The sequence below is a fragment of the Desmodus rotundus genome, chromosome 2 (genome assembly GCF_022682495.2).
Source record: "Desmodus rotundus isolate HL8 chromosome 2, HLdesRot8A.1, whole genome shotgun sequence".
NCBI classification, from domain to species: Eukaryota; Metazoa; Chordata; class Mammalia; order Chiroptera; family Phyllostomidae; genus Desmodus; species Desmodus rotundus.
Genome location: NC_071388.1, coordinates 201,341,165 through 201,359,686, shown reverse-complemented (window position 1 = coordinate 201,359,686; position 18,522 = coordinate 201,341,165). Strand labels below are relative to the sequence as shown.

Here is an 18,522-nt window from a genome sequence, read left to right as displayed (position 1 = left end):
TAGTTCACTTGCATTTCTCCCAAATATGCCACTTAGAGCTCGACAGACCTTCTTTTATATCAACTCCTGACCTTTATTATTTTCTCAAGTTCATGGTGTTAAGTGGCACTTAGTGCCACTTAAACTAGACATTGATTGGTTAGCATTGGTTTTCTACTACCTACTGAGTAATAAAAAACAGAATTATCTTCTGTCTCAAGAACAATACCAAAATTCTAATTCATATTATGCGGTCCCTCAATCCCACAGTTTCTTCTTTCTGGGTGTTACTATTTCCTAGGATGCACCAAACAGCCAAGTAATACATACAAGATTGCAGCCCCCAGGATGCAAAGGAAGTTTCCTGGTTCCAAGGAATGAAATTCCCAGAAGAAAAGAATGTTACTAAAGATAAAGTAGGAATTAAATGCTATTATTTTCATTCAACACATTGATGTCCATTGTTATTAGATAAATCCTTTCATACTCTTTATTTGAAGAAAAATAAAAAAATTTAACTTTAATCAATTTACAGAAAAATATAAAAGATTTCTAAAGGCACACTATACAAAAAATTATTTGTTTTCTCAAATAAGATATGTGGACAGTGATAGCTACAGGTTAAGATAATGAGTGTTTGTTTTCCTTTAAATTGTTTTTCCTTGGATTTTAGTTTTGCTGAAAATTTTTAAATACTTTATTCTTCAGTCTTGCAAAATATCAAAAAATTCAGAGGCCTATCCACTATTTCTTGCTCTACTCCTGATGCTTTGTAAAACTGTACAAACAGCCCATTTCAATTTGTTAATCAAGACTAGAAAAAAATTCCTCAAGGTCAACCTAATAATATATTTCCTTAATGAGAAAATTAATCTCTGAAAAGAGAACACAGAAATGGCTCTAAATATTCTCTCTTTATATTAGACAAAATCGTGATGACCAAAAGTAATTTACAAACCTACGTTTTAAGAGTATTTCTGGACCAGGCCTATTAGTTAAGATTTCTAATTAAACATGACAGAAAATTGACGCAAGCAGAAAGAGAATGCAGTTTCCCATGTAACTAAAGAAACCAGTACGTAGATTAAATACAGGGATTTGAACAATGTCATCAGACATGGATTTTCTCTATGGCCTCTTTCCTGCTTTTTCTCTGTTTATCCCATTATTGGGCAAGTTCTTCCCACTAGGAGGCAATATTCCCTTGGGTTCAAGTTGAGCAAGAAAAAGTGAACGTGTTTTGCAGGTGGCTCCCAGCAAAAGTCTCATTATGTCCTATTGGCTCTCACGTGTCATGTGCCTATTTCTAAACCAATCACTGTGGCCTGAGGTATGCCATATCAAATTGGCCAGGCTTGGGTCACATGATCACCTCTGGACTTGGAGGTAAATTAACTTCGTGTGAATTGCTTGGACTGTGAGTATGCTGGAAAATGGCATCCCACAGCGTTTAAAAACCAAAAGAAGGTTGAACGATGTTCGGTCACAAAAGCAGCATAGATGTTCATTAGGGAAAAGAAGAGTACAATTGTCCACGAGTCATTGAACATCATCCACCAAAAGCATGTTTAAAATTCTGCGTACTTTTTCTAAAAGCTGTCAAAATAGCTGTGACCTACGACAGAAACACTTCAAATTTCTTTTTCCCAGGGGTCCCCATCACTTCCTATGTATCACTTCACCCACAGAAAGGCTAACTGGTCCTTTCAAGGTCATACACATACATGTAAAGTGCAAGAGCCAGCATTGCAGGCCAGGTGTGTTGGACTCCAATTCCCATATCCTTTCCAATTCTCCCCATGGCCTCCTGGTCCAGCCAACAAAGATCCAGCATCCACAGAAGACATGTGCAGTTTGGAAAGGATGGTGGGTTGCACCTGGACCTCTTCAAACGCAGGCATGCTTGGTGGAACTATGTCTTCACTTTGTAGAAAGGACAGCCACGGGAGTAGATTTATGGTATACAACAAGCATCTCAGAAAAATGTTTTTCTGTAGGAAAATAACTGATTTTACTTGTATGTCCCACTTAGTATTTTACTTGACTATTGGCTGTTGTAAGGATTATTTTCCCTAAGATTTTTTAGAGTCTTTTCCTAAGACCCTACTGAGGACAGTTTGAGGGGAAAAAAGGCAACGGTTGTGCCCCCTCCTCACTGGCATGCACTGGTTTGTATTCTTTAGTCTTCTGAGATACACGTGCATGGACAGCTGTGTAGGAGTGTGTGTATACTTAATAATTGCCCCAAGAAGTAAGGTTCAAGAGAATAGCAGACTCTCAAGAAGTAGCTCCATGTACACAAGATGTCTGACTTATTTACCACTGTATCTGAACACCTACAAAATAATTGAAGTGCTTAGCACTTACTAGGTACATAAAAAATATTGAATGAATCCACATATAACTAAATGAAGGATGTTATGAATTTTTTCATCTCTCCAATTGTATAATTTAACTGTAAAATAATGTTGCATTATTAAAAAAAAACAAAACAAGAGTCATTTGCTGAGGTAAAAAGACAAATACATGACTGGCCAAAGAGAGAGTGGCTCACAGATAACAAAACTTAGGGAGCGGAAGAGGCGTTCTCCACATTAGCTTTGCAATAATGTTACCCAAAGGAGCACAGACGGTAGTAAATGGATGATTGTTCTTGGTGTTCTTAGTACTCCATCCTTGTCTCTTATTTGAAAAAACAAAACAAAACATTTTTCCTACTTAATATTCCTTTGATTTTTTTTTTTTTTTGAAAACAAGACTAGCATTTAAATAGTCCTTTGGACTTCTCAAAGTGCTTTCATATTATTTCATTAAATCACTATGACTAGTCTCTGAGAATGGAGAAAGGTATTTTTTTATCTTTATGTTACAGAATAGAAAACTAAGGTTAAGAGAAGTAAGGTAACTTATTAGGTGGGCTACTAAAAATTGTAAGCTGACCAACAAAATTTGTCTTTGCTACCATAATTTCCTGGGTCAAAGGGGCCGAGCGGCTTCTTTGCTGCCTCCCTCACAGGGCCGAAAGGAGCATTAGCTATGCCCTTGGGACTGATTCAAACGTCCCCAGTTAACCCAGCTCAAGTGGCCTCTGCCAATGTCTCCATCCTCATTTTTTCATTAGCAGGTAAGCAACTTCCAGTGGACAAGACAGCCAAGCTGAGGGTATCCGTAAACAAGCCGATTTTGGCAATAGTTGGCTAAGATGAGATTCAGCATCGCTGTGCTACCTCAACATTGCTGATCTATAAAAAATATGGTTGGCGGTACCTGCAGAATAATTTAGGCCTTTGGGAGATTTGCTCCAATTTGCAAAAGTGCCTCCTATCATGAAGATACAAAAAAAGTGTCCTTTTTTTTTTTTTTTTTTTTTAGTAAAGCCATTTATTGAGCACAGATGGACTGCAATTCTCCTACCAGCTCTTAAAAAGCCAGTTACCTTCTATTTCAGTGGAGCTGTGGTCCAGCTAGTACTGGCCTCTGCCCCCTATTTTAATAGCTTTGAATAAAGTCTTTCTTACCTTTTTAACTTTGCCAAGGGCAATTTTTGCTTTGACAGAAGAAAAAAAATTATGATACAACTGGTCTATTTTCCCCCTAAGTCAGATTTCCTCCCAGGCACCCAGTGTTCCCAAACATCATTTGAATTTTTTTTAAGCACTTCATCAATATAAGCTCAGAAGATCTTCCAACTATTGATGTTTTAAAAGTCTCCACTCCTAACAGGAGAGATTGGTGGAAGAAGAAAGGTCAGAGTCGATGGTTTTCTACTTTCTCTTTTAATAAAATGCCTTTTTCTCTCTCCACTTTTAGTGTCCTTGGCTGCCAGACATCTGCTTGGTCCAGTGTGCAAGAGGGAACAGACCGAACAGCACCAATTGCATCATCTTTGAAATCAACAAATTCTTGATTGGTCTGGAACTGGTGCAGGAGCGGCAGCTCCACCTGGAAACAAGCATCTTGAAGGTGGAGGATGACACAAACTGCTCCCTGTCTTCCATTGAGGAAGACTTTCTCACAGCCTCTGAACACTTGGAGGAGGAGAGCGAGGTGGAAGAATTTAGGAACGGTGAGAACTCTCCAACAAAACAAATGGGCATTCTGAAATTAGTTACCCCATAAAAATGTTTGCATGCCATTTTAGAAAAGCTTCAGGCCACGTCAGTTTGGCTGACATATCATAATCTTCACTGACTGAGATTAGGAAGGAAGGAGGGTAAGAAGACACTGGGGAAGATGCTGACTGATGCGCTTAGATTTAATGGTTGGATGGCTCCACTCTCCCTAAAGACGCCTTAGGGCTGCTGAAGGAAATCTGTGTGCTTTAAAGGGAAATCCTTTTATATCCCCATTGTGTGTTTTTGGCTCCTTTGTCAAAAATTATTTGTCCGGGAGAGACACAGACAGACAACAGTATGGGGGTTACCAGAGGGAAGGGGGTAGGGAAGTGGTAGAGGGTAACGGGGGCCAAATATCTGGTGACAGAAGGTGATCTGAGTTTGGGTGGTGGGCTCACAATGCAATATACAGATCATGTATCCTAATAATGTACACTTGAAACCTATACGACTCTATTAACCAATGTCACCTCAATAAATTTATTTTTGTTAAAAAAGGGAAATCTTCCTGCCTGCCAAGATATTGAGACTATCACTGAGAGGAAAGTTAATTTCCCTAAGATTTCCATCAAACCCACTCACTTGTTGAAGCAAGTTGGACTGGCCTGAATCCTAACACATTCTCTTTGAAGCTGTGAAACCTGGGGCCAGTTGACTAGTCTTTCTGAGCCCTTACCTATAATTTGGGAGTATAATAGTTCCTATACCACTATTATATTTAAAACTGATAGGATGTGATATGACAATGTCATGTGTCTGGGAAATGCATTGTTCGGCAAGTTCACTGCTGTGCAAATATTGTAGTTCACTTACACAAACTTAGATGTGATAGCCGACTACGCACCGAGGCTGTATGGTATAGCTTGTTGCTCCTAGGCTATAAACCTGTACAGCATTTAATTGTACAAGACAACGTGACACTCATTCAAGAACAAGAGCAAATGGTTCAATCGAGGGACTTGGTAAACACAGGATGCACTCGTATGTATGAGGCTGTTTCCGGTGTAACACAGCATCCGTTTTACAGCAAACTTTTTTTCAACGTAAGTAGAAGGAGTTGTGCCAGGACACTGCAATGGCTACAGTGTCACTAGATTATAAAAAAAATTTTATGTCCATTATAATCCTATGGGATCACCGTTGTATATGTAGTCTGACACTGGCTGAAATGTCGTTGTGTAACATATGACTGTATTATACCATCATTAATGTGAAGACAGAAGAAAATAACCCAGGCAAGTGCTTAGCACTCACTTATTCACTCTTTCTATTGCCTTATTAGTGGAGTTCAGTAACAACAGACTCCCTCCCCACACTTAGCATTAGGACGGGACCCCACAGATGTTGTTGCCACTGTCCCTGGGGCAAGTCCTAGGCAAACTTTAGAGCAAATTTTCATAACAAGACCCACTATTGAGATTGCTCTACACATAGCCCCGCCTTCCTCTACCCAGTGGGAGGCTTTGGGTTACTTACTTTCCCCTAAAACATGGTGGTCATTTCTCAGCTCCCAAAGCCTTCTTCTCCCACTTGTAGTTAGTTACAAAAGTGGTATTTCTTTTTTAAATTGAAACCCATTTTGTTGGGCAGAATTCCATAATGAAACACAGAAGCAATTCAGATTCATTTTCCTTGAATAAATATTCAAATACTACCTTAGGGGTAAAATAATACCTGATGCTTCAAAGCATTTTTAGAAAATAATTGTTAGACTCATGAGAACCTGCTACTCAAAAAGTAATAGTGGTCTTAATTTTCTTTTCACCAGGTTGTGAGAATATAAATGTCTCAGCCAATGTTATGGAAAGTAAAATGCCAAAGGAAATCACAGAGGAGGAATGGAATTACAATAAGGAAAAGTCCCTTTATACTTTGGGAGGCAAATACATTAGCAAGTATCCTATGACATTGATTAAAACGGAAGGATCTCTGGAGAAAGAAGCAGAAGGTACAACTTTGCAGAGCCTAGATCCATCACCTAAGCTATCAGAGTGGAAAGGTGAAGCTGTGGGGAATGTGGGTACAGCCACAGATTATCATTATTCAGAAAATGGCAAAGATCAAGCAGAAATGCTGCAGGCACTACGTATTCCAGGCAATGCTTATTTCCCCAGGGTGCTCACGCAGGATGGACCTTGGGCCTGTGGTACTGTCATTGAGCACAGCCATAAGTCAGACCCAGGAGGCCATGAAGGCAGAACAAGCTCTCTTCTTCCCATACAAGACGGAGAAGCCACAACTGGCGAGTACGCTACAAATTTAGCAGAATCCGTGCTGCAAGATGCATTTATTAGATTATCTCAGTCTCAGCCTACACTCCCCCAGGAATCTGCAGTCAGTGTCTCTGTGGGAAGCGCCCTGCTCCCCAGTGGCTGCTCCACAAAAGATATCATGGTCTCTCCATCATGGAATGAGCTCCCCAAAATTGTCATTGTCCAGAGTCCGGATGGCAGCAATGTCACCCCTGAGCCAGGCATCTCTTCGTGTCCCGAGATGGACGTCTCTCTTGAAACCTCAGGTGTCCCCTCTGGAGAGAATGCCAGCAGACACCCCCAGAGTGCTCTAGAAGTAGCATTAGCCTGTGCGGCCACCATGATTGGAACTATTTCCAGTCCTCAGGCCACAGAAAGACTGAAAATGGAGCAGGAATCCCTTATTTCAAACCACCCACTGGCATGCAATGAACCCCTGCAGACTCGAGCATCCCAAGTACTCAAGGAAACTTACAGCAGTGAATACTCTTTTCCATCTGCTTTGTGCGGGATGACTCAGGTGGCCAGTGCTGTCGCCGTCTGCAGCCTGGGGGAAGTGGGAGAGGTGAAGTTCCCTGAGGCTTCTAGTAGCATCTTGCCCGCAGCTGAGTCTTCTGCAGCAACTCCCCCACTTTTTAATTTAGCAACAGGGAGGGGTGTGGAGCTGGGAAAGGAAGCCATCGCAGAGGCGCTGTTCAAGGAGGCTGCTGTGGTTTTAACGAGGCCTGATACCCACAGTGGCATTGGAGACCTCATGGCGTCAATGAACCGAAGAATTATGGAAGCTGCTTCAAAGCCTCAGAGCTCGTGCCCAGAAAGTGCCCTCGGAAGTGAACTGGCACAGGCCCTCTCCAATGTTATCCTGAAGCACTCCATTGATGAAGTTCACCAGCAGAATAAAATAACCGACCCCAACAATGGCGAGAATTCACCTGCAAGCCTGGACACTCTAATGGAAAGCACAAATCAGCTGCTCTTCAGTGTGATGTGCTCCACGTTCAAGAAGATGAGCCATATTGTGCAGCATGGCGAATGCCCCACTGTTCTTTCTAAGGAGACCATTGGATGGAGGGAAACCGAACTAGGTGCCCGGACACCTGATCAGGCTGCTAGTCGGGCGTGGACAAAAGCCACTGAATCCTACAGTAGCCATCCACTTATGAATCCACATAGCACCAGTCTTGTCATCAATGACCTTGTAGATGACACGCCTCCTCAGCAGGTCAGCAACAGCTCAGCAAAGCCAGGCCTCTTGCAGAACTCCATGCTGCAGCCTGAATGGACTTGTAGAGCCAGAGTGCCTGGTTCTTCGGCTGCTAAAACATCCCCCAAGGAAACATATCTGAAAGGAACCATGGGAAAGGATGCAAAACACCCTCATCAGACGCGGAGTCACAATGAGAATGAATGCAAAGCTTCTTCAGAGGGGGAAAGGACACTGACAGCCACCAAGTACAACAGCAGTTCCCAGGATTCTGAGGACAGCTTCGGTCCAAACATCCAAGAAAAGTACAGCTGTGCCTCACCTCCAAGCAGCGAAGTTCAAGTTAATCTGTCTTTGTTAGGGAATGACTTGCCACTTCCTGCTCAGGCCACACTTTACACAAAACACACAGACGCGTACTGCATTACAGACTTCGCTGAAGAATTAGCAGAGACCATTGTCTCCATGGCAACTGAAATCGCAGCAATTTGCCTTGACAACTCAAATGGGAAACAACCCTGGTTTTGTGCATGGAAAAGAGGGAATGAGTTTCTGGTCACCCCCAACGCGTCCTGCCGATCCGTGAAGAGGAAGAAGGAGAGTCAGGCTGGTGGGGCCTCTGTGCGGAAACACAAGCCGCCACGACTCAGCGAGATCAAGAGGAAAACGGACGAGCACCCGGAGCTTAAAGAGAAGCTGATGAACAGGGTCGTGGACGAGTCGATGAACCTCGAGGACATCCCAGATTCTGTCAACGTCTTTGCAAATGAAGTGGCAGCCAAGATCGTGAACCTAACGGAGTTTTCCCTGGTGGACGGTGTCTGGCAAGCCCAGAGCTTTCCCCGGAATCGCTTGCACAGCGGAGACAGGTGGATGCGGCAGAAGGCCTCCAGCTGTGAAAGCATCGCCGAGGAGGACTCCAGCGCCGGGGCCTATGTCAGCAGCCTGGGCTTAATGAGCGCCCTCAGTCAGCCAGGGAGCAGGGCCAGCTCTGTCTCCAAGCAGTCGAGCTGTGAGAGCATCACCGACGAGTTTTCCAGGTTCATGGTGAACCAGATGGAAAATGAAGGAAGAGGATTTGAGTTACTGCTGGATTACTACGCAGGCAAGAACGCCAGCAGCATTGTGAACTCAGCTGTGCAGCAGGCATGCCGGAGAGGCGACCACCTCAGCGTGAGGCCGAGCTGTCCCTCCAAGCAGTCCAGCACGGAGAGCATAACCGAGGAGTTCTACAGGTACATGCTGAGAGACCTTGAGAGAGAAAGCAAAGACAGCGCCTCCTCCAGGCGAAGCAGCCAGGATTGGACGGCCGGCTTATTGTCACCTTCCCTGAGGTCCCCACTGTGTTACAGACAGTCGTCTATGCCAGACAGCAGAGCCCTGGGCGCCAGGCTGACCGTGAACGCGCCTCTGAAAGCCAACTCCTTAGATGGCTTTGCTCAAAACTGCCAGCGAGACTTCCTGAGCGTGCAGCCCGTGAGCAGTGCTTCCTCCACCGGGCTCTGCAAATCCGATTCTTGCTTGTATCGCAGGGGCGGGACTGACCGGATCACAACCATGTTAATTCATGAGACGTGGGCGAACTCCATCGAGGCCCTCATGCGGAAGAACAAAATTATAGTGGATGATGGCCAAGCCAATGCTGAGGCCGTGTCTGGTGGCTCTCCCTTGCAAGGAGACAAGTGTGCAAAGAGATTGGCTTCAAGCAGAGTGCAAAGTGGGCCAGCTCTTCTTGTCCAGGAGTCTATTGATTACCAGAGGAAAGACTCCCTTACTGAAAGCCTACATCCCCCAGGATCCTCTCCAAGCAAAGCGGCTCATCTTAGTTTAGATTCTGAAAAGGAAACTTCCTTGTGTCATGGTGGTGTCCCTATAAGCCACCCCAGGCAATCACTGCATTCGAGGGAAGTGCCTTTAATTCAGATTGAAATAGATCAGAGAGAAGAGTGTGTTGATGAACCTGAACACATGCCCTCCAAAGGCAGCCCCCTAGAAGCAGCAGAGGATCATTCAAAGGAAGATGAAGTCCCAGATGTGGGGAGGGGTGGAGACGCTGAGAAGAGTGCCTGCCAGAACCGCAGGTGAGTGAGTGATCTGTGAGACTGCAGATAAATAAAATCCATTACACAATGTTGACTAAAATGGCGCTGATATGGTGCTTAAAATAGGTACAATTTGGGGACTTTCAAAAATCTTGGAAATGCATGAATAAAGCCCCCAGCTGATCTAGGGTTTTGTTCCATGTAATGACCCAAGCACATATTCCCTCGGCTCATGGTGTGGCTTTCTCACTTTGTTTTCCAATAATAAGGAAAAAATGTGGAATCATCAGCCTTAGAAATTCAAGAGATACGTCTGCTTCCAAAACATAAGGACTCCTAAATATTAAATATATTTTTCTTTGTGGAGCAATGTAAAGCATTGTTTAAGAACATGAACTCCACTAACAAACCTTGTAACCATGTCACCTTGGGCAAGTTCCCTAATCTCTCTCCCTCAGTTTACCTGCCTATAGGTCCGAATAATAATAATGATGATGATGATGTCATAAGAGGAATCTTAAGTGCCTACCACTCAATAGATGTTTGCTTTACAGTTGCTATTGTTGTTTGGGGTTATGGTGTAGGGGTTAGGGTGTAGGGTCGCCTTAGTGCCAGATGAGTTTCCCAAGAGAAACTTGGTATGAATAGTGTGAGAATTTTATTGGCACAGAAGACTTCCCAGGATTTGAAAGAGGAAAAATTATTCATATTTAGATCACATTTTCTAATCTCTGAGTTGTTACCATGAAATTTGATGAGTCAAAATAACTAAATATAGAACTCAATTCCCTATGAAAGAGTTCCTACCAACTTACTCACAGAGAGAGGCAGGTGACACAGTCACTCCTAATTCTGTTTGGAGATGGGGACATGTCGTGTCCTGGAGATATTTTTAGGCTACTCTCTGGGGGACTAAAACTTCATAAAATCTCAGCATACTGAAATAATACCTTCTTACTTTCTGATTGGATAATAGAGTAACAACTTCAGAATATATTATGAAGGTCATATCTAAAATTTGTATTTTAGGCCACCACGTTTGTCCAGATACCTGAATTATCCCAGTTGTTGATTTCTGAAAAACCATTATACTATTGGTGGGCAGTGATGTGTTCTTATTCAGCCATGTTCTCTGAGATAATTGAAGAAGAATTATCAAACTTTCTGATAATTTGGGACTATAAGTATAAACACCAAACTGAGATTCTGAGTGCATCAATGTGTTGCACTCACTGACATAATCTGATTTTTTAGAAACCTATTTTATGCTGTGCATTCATTTATGTTTATTTCAAAGAAAAAATAGTATTTGTTCATCCAACAAATATTTGATAGCCATTAATGCAAACTCTCTTTGGGGCTGCAAACACAGAAGAATGTAGAGATTCGGGGCCTGTTCCCAAGGCTCTTACACAGCAGTGGGAGAGACAAACACTATGCATGAAAAACCTCTTCAGAAAAACGTTCTTGCAGAGTGTGACACGATAAACGTAAAAAGAGTTATGTGATAGAGAATAACTAACTGGTCAAAGAGGCTGCTTAAGATAGGGTGTTGGCATTGGAGATGAGACCTAAAAGGTAGATAAGGGGCAAGCCATGTGAGGAAATGAGGTGAGGCTTGTATTTACAGCATTATGGTTTTCTGGGTAGCCTGAAAAATTCTCCCACTATGAATCAACTAGAAATTCTAAGTTAATACAACATCCTTTTAATATAGGGCTGAGATTAACATTATTATTAATCATCATTATCTCAGAGATAGAAAATGAAAGGAACTAGAAGTAAAAGTGGTGAGTTAAAGCTGAGTCTACACCTGTTCCCAAAGCGTTTTTCAGTTTCAGTAATATACAAGTTTATTTTCTAAAGGCTTAAAGAAACCAGGACATGATACTGTGGGCCCCTGAGAGGTTAAGACTTAGAACTGACACCAACCTCCATATTCTGAAGAGTTGTATCCTTAGTATAAATATGAACTTAGGAAAAAGGATCACCGCTAGAAAAAGGGAGCCAATTTTAAAAATCATCCAGGCCCTGGTTGGCCAGCTCGGTTGCTTGGAGTGTTGTCCCATACACCAAAGGGGTGCAGGTTCCGTCCCAGGGCACATACCTAGGTTGCTGACTTGATCCCCAGTTGGGGCACGTACAGGGGTCCACTGATCGATGTTTCTCTCTCACATCAATGTCTGTCTGTCTCTCTCTCTTTCTCTTTCCTTCTCCCTTCCTCTGTCTCTAAAATCAGTAAACATGTCCTCAGGTGAGGAATTTAAAAAATTATCTTTCAAGTTTAGGGCTCTGGGTAGAGGGGAAAAAATCCCCTAAGAATGTATTACCACAACTTACCCTAATGCATATTTAGAGGTCTTATTTGTACCACCATGGAAACCCCAAGCTGGTAAATTACCTTAAAACAACCTCAGGTTAGACTCACTGTGAGAACTTAGCAGAGGCAAAAATAAACCTCCGTATGCTGGAGCTCAAGTCTCAAAGGGCTCCAACAGAGAAAGCCTCATCGAATATTAGCCCAGAACCTCGGATTGCAAGATGCACAATGAACCCAGACATTGTAAACCCGACTCAGCACCAACATCAGATGGCAGGATTAGCCGTAGCAAGAGTGTCGGTTGTTGCAATCATTAAATACGGAATATGAAATAAATATATTTTACACATCTGGAAAAATAAGGTATACGAAGCAGGGAACATACTACGATCAAATTAGGATGACATAGATTTAAAAATCAGTTCCATATTGACTTGGGGTGGCAAACACACAATACGGTATACAGATGATGTATTATAGAATTGGACACCTGAAACCTATGTCATTGTATTAACCATTGTCACCCAATAAATTCAATAAGTAAATGTTTTAAATCTGTTAAATACTCTAAGAGATGACAAATATAATCACTGAAAATAAAAGTTCTAGATATAAAATATATATTATCGTTTTAAATTATTGAAATCAAAGTTTCGATGGCATACCTGTGGAGAGCAATAGAGTAAAATGTGAAAGAACTGCGTTCCACCCTCAATGGAGTAAGTGACGCTGAACGTGCCCTGCCCCTGTCAACAACGAGAAAAATGGACGAATTACATGCGATGATTGCTATCAGGCTCGTGCAGCAAACGTTACACTGGGCGAAGGCAAACAAACACGGAGAGCCCTGCCATCACCCCAGCTTGCTGCCTGGGCTCCTTTCTCAGCCAACGTTGAAAGAGGACAGGCCTGCGCAGAGCTCAGAGGCGTGCTCAGCTGAGCAGTCACAGACTACAGGGCACGATGTGGAGAAAGATCTCCGTACGTCTCCAGTGAGGGCCATTCAAGCCTGCTGCTGAACACTGAGCCGTGCATGCGTGTACAGGTAAAACTCCGTGAGGCTGGAGAGCTACAAACCAAACAACTGCATGACATCACACAGGACTGGAGAAGCTTAGTTCCAGCAAAACTCAACGATAAGAAAACAAGCCAATTTTAAAAACTGGATAAAAAGCTCGAACAGACACATCATCATAAAAAAGATAAACAGCTATCAAATATCAGTATAAAAAGCTGTTCAAATCATATGTCATTAGGCAGTTACAATTTACACAACAATGAGATACCACTGCACCCCCATGAGAAGGTCAAAATCCCAAACACTGACAGCATAAAATGCTAGCAAGAATGTGGAGCAACTGGAATGTGTATTTGTTGGTGGTGGAAATGCAAAAATAGTACAGCCACTTTGGAAGACAGTTTGGCAGTTTCTTTAAAAATTAAATATATTCTTATGAAATGATCCAACAGTAATGCTCCATGGCGTTTGCCCAAATGAGTTCAAAACTTACGGCAACACAAAACACCTGCCCACAAGATTTTACAGCAGCTTCATTTATAATTTCCGAAACTTGGAAACAACTATGATTGTCTCTGGTAGGTCAATGGATAAATAAGCTCTTGTATATCCAGGCAATGGAATGTTATTCAGAACTAAAAAGAAGTGAGCTATTAAGCCATGAAAAGACATGGAGGAAACTTAAATGCATATTATTCAGTGCACGAAGACAATCTGAAAAGGCTACATACTATACAATTGCAACTATATGACATCGTGGAGTACACACTGTGTCCATATGGACACAGTAAAAAGTTCAGTGGTTTTGAGAGGTTAGGACGGAGGAAAACAGGGATAAATAGGCCGAACACAGCAGATTTTTAGAGCAGCGATACTATTCTGTATGATACTAAAATGATAGATGCATGTCACTATCCATTTGTCCACACCCATAACATATGCCCCGCCAAAGTGAGCTGTCATGTCATCTAGGTACTTCGAGTATCGTGATGCATTAATGTGGGCTCATTGGCTGTAATAAATGTACCTCTCGTGGTGCAGGATGGTGGAGGGCTGCGCCTGTGTGAGGAGGGGTCCATGTGGGAACTCTGTTCTTTCTGCCCAGTTTTACTCTGAACCTAAAACTGCTCTGAAAAATAAAACAAAACTATTTAAATACTTGAAAGTAAAACCCAAATAGTAACCTTTCATAAACATAAAATATTGGAGACTATGCCACTCAGGAGACCTGCACGACAAGAAGTGTTCGCAGAAGTATTCAAGCTGAAGGAATACAATGCGGATGGAAGCTTGGATCTAGACAAAGGAAATTGCCACAAATATCCACAAGTAGTAACTATGTAGGTAAATATAAAACATGCTTTCTTACTTTTAAATTTATTCAAAATATAAGCATTTAAAACAAATGTTTATGACATATATAGAACTAAAATGTATCAATTGCAGCACAAAGGATGGGAGAAGGAAATGGAAATATCCTATTGTAAGAGTCTTCCATTCTATGTGAATTTGTATAATTTCATCAGAAGGCAGATGGTGATAAATTAAAGATGCACATTGTTATCCCTGGAATAACTACTAAAAAAATAAAATGAAGAGCTATGCTAGTAAGCTAATAGTGGGGTTAAAATGTAAAATTGTTTCAATTGACACAGAGAAATGTGGAAAATGAGGGAAAAAAGAAAGAACAGATGGTACTCATGGAAAATTATAAAGATGATATGTTTAATTTCAATCATATGATCATTACATTAGTAAGAGTCTGAACATTCTTATTAAAAGGAAGAGATCATCAGACTGATTAGAAAAGCAAAACTCTATCATGAACTATAAAAAATGCATTTCAAATATAAAGATACAAATAAGTTATACATAAAATGATGGAAAATAAATATAACAAAGATGGAACAAGTACATTAATTTCAGGCTGAGTAGAACTTAGGACAGTGAATTCTATCAGTAATAAAGAAGGATGTTTTATAATGAGAGAGGAGCCAATTCATAAAAAAGACATAATAATTATAAATATGTAATTCCCTAAATAAAAGAACTTCAAACTACATGAAACAATACCTGGTAGAGCTGGGAGGAGAAATAGACAAATTCACGATTGTAGTTGGAAATCTCACTCTTCTTTCAGTTATTGATAAAATAATAGGCAGAAAGCCAATAAGGACATAGCAACTTGAACACCATTCTCAATCAACTTGACCTAATTAATATTTATTAAACACTCCATCAACAACAACAGAATATACATTTTTAGTGCACTGGAAACATTTGCCAAGACTAATCTTAATAAATGCAAAAAGAATTGAAATCATATAGAGTATGTTCTTCAATCACAATGGAATTAAACTAAAACTCAATCACAAAGAGATGTCTGGGAAATGCTCCAAAATATTTGAAAATGAATAACACACTTCTAAATTATCCATTAGTAAAAGAATAAGTCACAGGGGAAATTAGAATAAATTTTGCATTGAGTGAAAATGAAAACACAGCACATTAAAATTTGTGGGATGCAGCTAAAGCAGTACTTAGGAAAGAAATTAATACCTCCAAATGTTTCTTTTTAAAGAAGAATTATTTAACATAAATGATCTAAATTTCCATCTTAAGCTAAAAACATATGATTAAATTAAACCAAAGAAACATAAGGAAGAAAATAATAAAAATAAGACCAGAAATTAATGATTACAAAAATAAGAGAAAATTGATGAAACCAAACACTCTTATAGTCCAGAGGTTGGCAAATAAGTACATGTTTCTGCATTTAAAGCTCAATTAAATATTTAAGAAGTATAATGTTTAATTGTCATGATTTCCTCTTTGAAAACTTTTTACAGTAATAAACAATTGCATGGCTTAGTGGAAAGAACACTCTTACTGTAGTTTAGTATTTAGTATTATTGTTACCCTCTACCTATGGCAAGGGGTTCCTCTTTTCCACTCATAGTGATGACTCAGATTTCATTTTAAAATAAGCATATATAGGTTATATGAAGTAAACTAATTATAATAAATTTTGTTATTCTTATAATTCAGAAGGAGTGCAGATATGGCAAAAATAATGACAGTGATTTGCTAATAAATGAAATTGAGGGACACTGAGCTAGATGGCTGCTGAGGTCTCCGCCGACTCAGAAATTCTATAATTTGATTTGACAGCACATCCAATGCGGTTGTCTAAAGCCCTGTGCGTGAACTGTAAGATCAGAAGTAGAAAAAAGCCAAATACACACATCTGCACAACACACCTGTGCATTATTCATAGATACACGAGCAGAGCTATAAATTGTCTCAAAAGAAAGTGAAGGCTAGTGTTTCCGACAATCATCATTCATTCTGAATTCTCCAGTTATGTAATGTGGAACATGCAATTTACTGTAAAATAGAGCATGAAATTATTAAGATAAAGAAAATACACTGACAGACTCATTTTTAACCTGGATGGTCAATGTCAATCACTGAGATGTAATTCCTGCTTTAGTAACAAATACCCTGGAATAAATTTTTCTAATAACACAAGGTTCTAATTAAGTGAAAAAATATTAGTCTAGGAACTTACTTTGTAACTAACAAATAAAAGGTTTTGGAGCTCTCTCCTTTATGCTCAGTAGTTGGCTCATTTCCACTTTTTGTGGAATACATATATTGTTTCTACTTGTTATCAGTGAACTTTTCTTTCATTTGAATTTAACTAAATTCACTAAATGTCTCTCTGGCTGCATCAATTCTCCTTCTTTCTCTCAGCTTAACTAGGAAGAATATCAACATTTTTAAAAGAAAAATCAGTCTTATTAAGGATCTTTTCTTAACCAAGTGTTAACACAGCATGCTAGAAACAGCTGCACCCCAATACCATACCTTTCCAGAATGCGGTGAGAATCTTAGGGGTGAGGATCCAGGCACTAAGATAAATGCATTAAGTAGTCTTTATTTTCTAATTTATGTGTTGCAAAAACCCTGGTGGGATGGGCATTGTTATTTCTCTTTGAGAGGCTGAATAGGTGACAAGTGGTGGAAGGGTTAGGGCTACAGTTAGGGTTTAGGGTCAGGGTTAGGGTTGGAGAGCTTACAGCAGTCAGACTGCAGGACCAGTGCTCAGAGCACCTTCATCTTCAGCACTTGGTCAGATGGAGCAATGGGGCAAAGACCAAGAGGCAGGGAATCCCTGGCATGTTTGAGAAACAACAGGTGTTTTGTTTGCTTACTAATGACTAATGTGGAGGCAGATAAAACTGGGTAGGCAGGGAAGACCTTGAAAGACAGAGTTTAGTTTCACAGAGTTGTAGGTTTTTGGTAGGAATGGTCAAAGATATGTCTTAGGGACATCAATTTGGCAGCATTGTGTAGAAGGTTTTTAAGAGGAGAAAAGTTGTATCTCTCTGTTTGGAGGCTGATAGAGTATAGTCCAGCCAAAGAGTAACAGTGGGTGCAATGCCCACCAGTCCCAAAACTTGAGATCCAATGGCTGGTACCAACTTGTTGGACATCACTGGGCTTAGCATCCTGATCTACTGGAAATCCATGGTGTTTCTTTCAAATCTAAAATTCTAGCAACTGAAAAGAACCTAAATTAAGAGTATTTTATGAGCATAGGGACAGAGATAAGTATGTGAGAGATATGTTAGAGATGGAACTGAAAGAGTACAGCAACTGATTGAATGCAGAGGGCTGAGTGCAGAAGACTGCAAGCCCAGTCACTCAGGAAGATCAATGGGAATAAGAAACACAGGAAGAGGATGAAGGGCCATTAGAATTTCTTTTAGAAACATTGATTTTGAGATGTTAGTGAGACAGATTGGATATGGTCAGAAGACCAATGAATAGTGCCCCAGAGTCAGGGAGAGGGGTCCTGGCTGGAGTTCAGCCTTGGAAGTTATTTTTAGGCAGGAGAGTAGATAAGGTTGCTTAGGGACAAACTGGAAAGGAGGGCAGTGAACCATCAGACCTGCCAGTAGTGACACCTAAAGGCAAAACAGAGAACCAAGTTCCAAGAAAAAAGTGTCCAGACAGGGAGAACTTCAGGTGGGAGGTTGCGGGGGTGGGTGGGGGAGGGGGGCGGGCAGGGCAGAGAGGAAATGCTTCAAGGAGTGAAGCTTGTCAGATAAAGAGTTACAATTCGGGATCACTTACTTGACCTAGAAAGCACTATTCCAGAAAAGTGGTGCTGATATAAATTACAAGTTTTAAAGGAAGTGGATAGTGAAAAAATATGCCTGTGAGGGAAAAATATGCTTAGAGGCATTTCTAGGCAAAATGACTTTGGAAACCACCAGCACGGAGGTGGGCATTTTTGTCCCAGCAAGGTCCAACCACTTGCGTAAGGACCACAGGGGTGGGCCTCTCTGCAGAAACACTGGATCAGAATCTCCAGGGAGGATGCTCTGAGGGTCATCGTTTCCAACACCACTGCCCTTCAATAATTCTTATGTATGGAGACCAGGGTACTACGTATGAGTGTTTTTGAAAAGAATGAGGGGGTTAAAAGAAAGAGATCAAATGAAGAGATGAGAGAACTGATGGAGAGTTACCCTGAAAAAGCAAAAGGGGACCTAGGCACCAGCAAAAGTATCAGCTTAAAAG

The 18,522-nt window shown here is 41.0% G+C and overlaps 1 protein-coding gene across 3 annotated transcripts in view; it reads left to right on the top strand.

The window, feature by feature from the left end:
- SPHKAP (SPHK1 interactor, AKAP domain containing) overlaps positions 1-18,522 on the top strand; it is a 114,440-nt gene that overhangs the window by 80,893 nt on the left and 15,025 nt on the right. For all 3 annotated transcript variants that reach the window (XM_045198537.2, XM_045198536.2, XM_071220733.1), the window contains exons 7-8: positions 3,790-4,045; positions 5,863-9,631. In XM_045198537.2, coding sequence (XP_045054472.2) covers positions 3,790-4,045; positions 5,863-9,631 — 4,025 coding nt within the window. The remainder of the gene's footprint in view (positions 1-3,789; positions 4,046-5,862; positions 9,632-18,522) is intronic.